The sequence below is a fragment of the Cyprinodon variegatus genome, unplaced genomic scaffold, assembly GCF_000732505.1.
Source record: "Cyprinodon variegatus isolate N-32 unplaced genomic scaffold, C_variegatus-1.0 Scaffold424, whole genome shotgun sequence".
Lineage (NCBI taxonomy): Eukaryota > Metazoa > Chordata > Actinopteri > Cyprinodontiformes > Cyprinodontidae > Cyprinodon > Cyprinodon variegatus.
The window spans coordinates 599,068-601,126 of record NW_015150877.1 but is presented as its reverse complement, the minus strand read 5'-3'; the positions used below and the strand labels follow the sequence as shown (position 1 = coordinate 601,126).

At 36.7% G+C, this 2,059-nt stretch overlaps 1 protein-coding gene across 1 annotated transcript in view; it reads left to right on the top strand.

Annotated features, from left to right (window-relative positions):
• LOC107093438 (semaphorin-3D-like) overlaps positions 1-2,059 on the top strand; it is a 26,268-nt gene that overhangs the window by 4,239 nt on the left and 19,970 nt on the right. The window contains exon 5 of the mRNA XM_015388485.1: positions 988-1,078. Within this exon, the coding sequence (XP_015243971.1) occupies positions 988-1,078 (91 nt within the window). The remainder of the gene's footprint in view (positions 1-987; positions 1,079-2,059) is intronic.

Sequence of the window (2,059 nt, the reverse complement as noted above, 5' to 3'; positions counted from 1 at the left end):
GAGTCAATGAGTCAATGCAATCAGCAGGTTTTCCTTAGATAGAAAACTTTGAATCAATCTGACTGGATGATCTGGTGAACTGGAAAGTGCCTTGATGTGAATTGGAGCTATAGAAATAAACTGAATTGAAATGAATTTTGTTTGAAATTTTCATTTTGACAAGAAAAATATATATAAAAATATATATATTTCAGATATCAGAAATACATATTCAGACAAACTAATAAGTATTAAAACCAACCTGCCATAGCCTCTTTTAATCTGAAAACATTATGGGGGGAAAGTTGGCAGCAGATGAAGTATAAAAACATTGTTCTAACAGGTGGGACCTGTTCATCATCACACTGGGTTATTCCTCATTTTATTTCTTTCGTCCATCACACAGTAAATACTTAGTGGCTATTTGACTGTTCAGTTGTTTTCTATGATACTGTTATATTACATTCTTATAAATACCTGTTAAATATGTCCGTGTAGTGCAGCAAATGCGAGGAAGGTGTAAATGTTGGTGACTTGTCTTGGTGTTAAAATGCAGGTGCTTCCATATAACAATTTCTCCTGGCTGAACAGAGCAGTCAGCGGTGCACCTCAGTGCAAAGCAAACCTGGTAGTCATCTGCAAAAAGTGTTTTTTGGAAGTTAAAGGAAAATAACCCAGTATGGAGCCTTGTTTTACTCCTGAGGAGGTCAAATCAGAGGTGGAAATACAGTAATTGATGTTCAACTGAAAGCATGAAAATTAAACATTTTAGATTTCTGAGTTCTATAGCCTAGAGATGTGGATCAGGTTATTCTAGATAAGTCCTTTGGAACCAGAGTCTGTTAATAAGTGACAACGGATCTAAAATGTGAAATAATTTGCTGAATGTTGATGCTTTGTTGGTGTTAAGTATGTGCAGTGATGAGGCTACAGGTCACTTTATCACTCACTCTTTCTGTGTTTGTGTGTGGCCCATGTCCCCCTCCCCTCCCTGTTTCCGTCCTGCAGAGGCCCATGTTCAAGTTGTCCCACACAGTTGAGTCAGGACGAGGAAAATGTCCCTTCAGTCCCAGAGAGCCCTTCACTGTCAGACTGACCGGTAGGTGACACCCAGGCTCATTTAACACCCTGCCACACACAGCCGGAGAACGTTAAGCAGCCGTAGGTCATCGGCTTCATGTTCTGGTGACACTAATGCTGTGCAGCCAACAGTCCCTGCACTGTCCGCCGTCCGGCTGCAGATTGTGAGCTGAGCAGAAACTTGTGTGGTCTGACTGAGTTATTTCACATCATGACGTCAGCCGCTGTGGACATAAAACACTGCAACTCCATTTATGTCTTCCTCACAAAGACAGACGTCCCAAGAGGATCAGATTATAACTCTGAGCTTCGTGTCTTCTGATGGATGTTCCACAGCTGGACAGTCTGAATAAAAAACATTAAATCCAAGCTGAATGTCATCAAGCAAACTTTTCCTTTCCTTAGACAATTAATTCTGAGTAAAACAACAAATGACACTAAAACTAACTAAGATATTTTAACAGCTACCTAATCCTAAGTCAAGTGTTTCTCAGCCTGTGGGTCGGGGCCTTTCAATGCATGTTGCCTCGTAGGTAAAAGGTCTGCTGTTCCTTTTGTCTTGTGATTATTTTAATTTAATTTGTTTTTTTCCAGGTTGTCCAGCTTTAACATATCTAAAAATAAATACATAAATAAATAAATGCTCAATAAATAAATAAGCATACAATTAATTGCCCCCAAAATACAATAAATGAATAAATGTAGATAGAATTTAAATTATACAGTGAGACATAAATGTATATTTCTCTTTTATTTAGCTACTTTATTTATTCACCTTTGTAATAATTACCTTATTTATTTATTATCTGTTATAAACTTTATTTATTAATTACTTTTTATTTTTTTTATTTATGTGCATGTTATAATATTTTTGTCTGTTTTAATCTTCCTTTGTATTTTATTTCCCTGTTTATTTCTTCAATGCTATTTATTCCTGACTGTCGTTTTTACATTTCTGGATAAATTTCTGCCTCATTATGCAAATGAGTCTTAGAGGGGC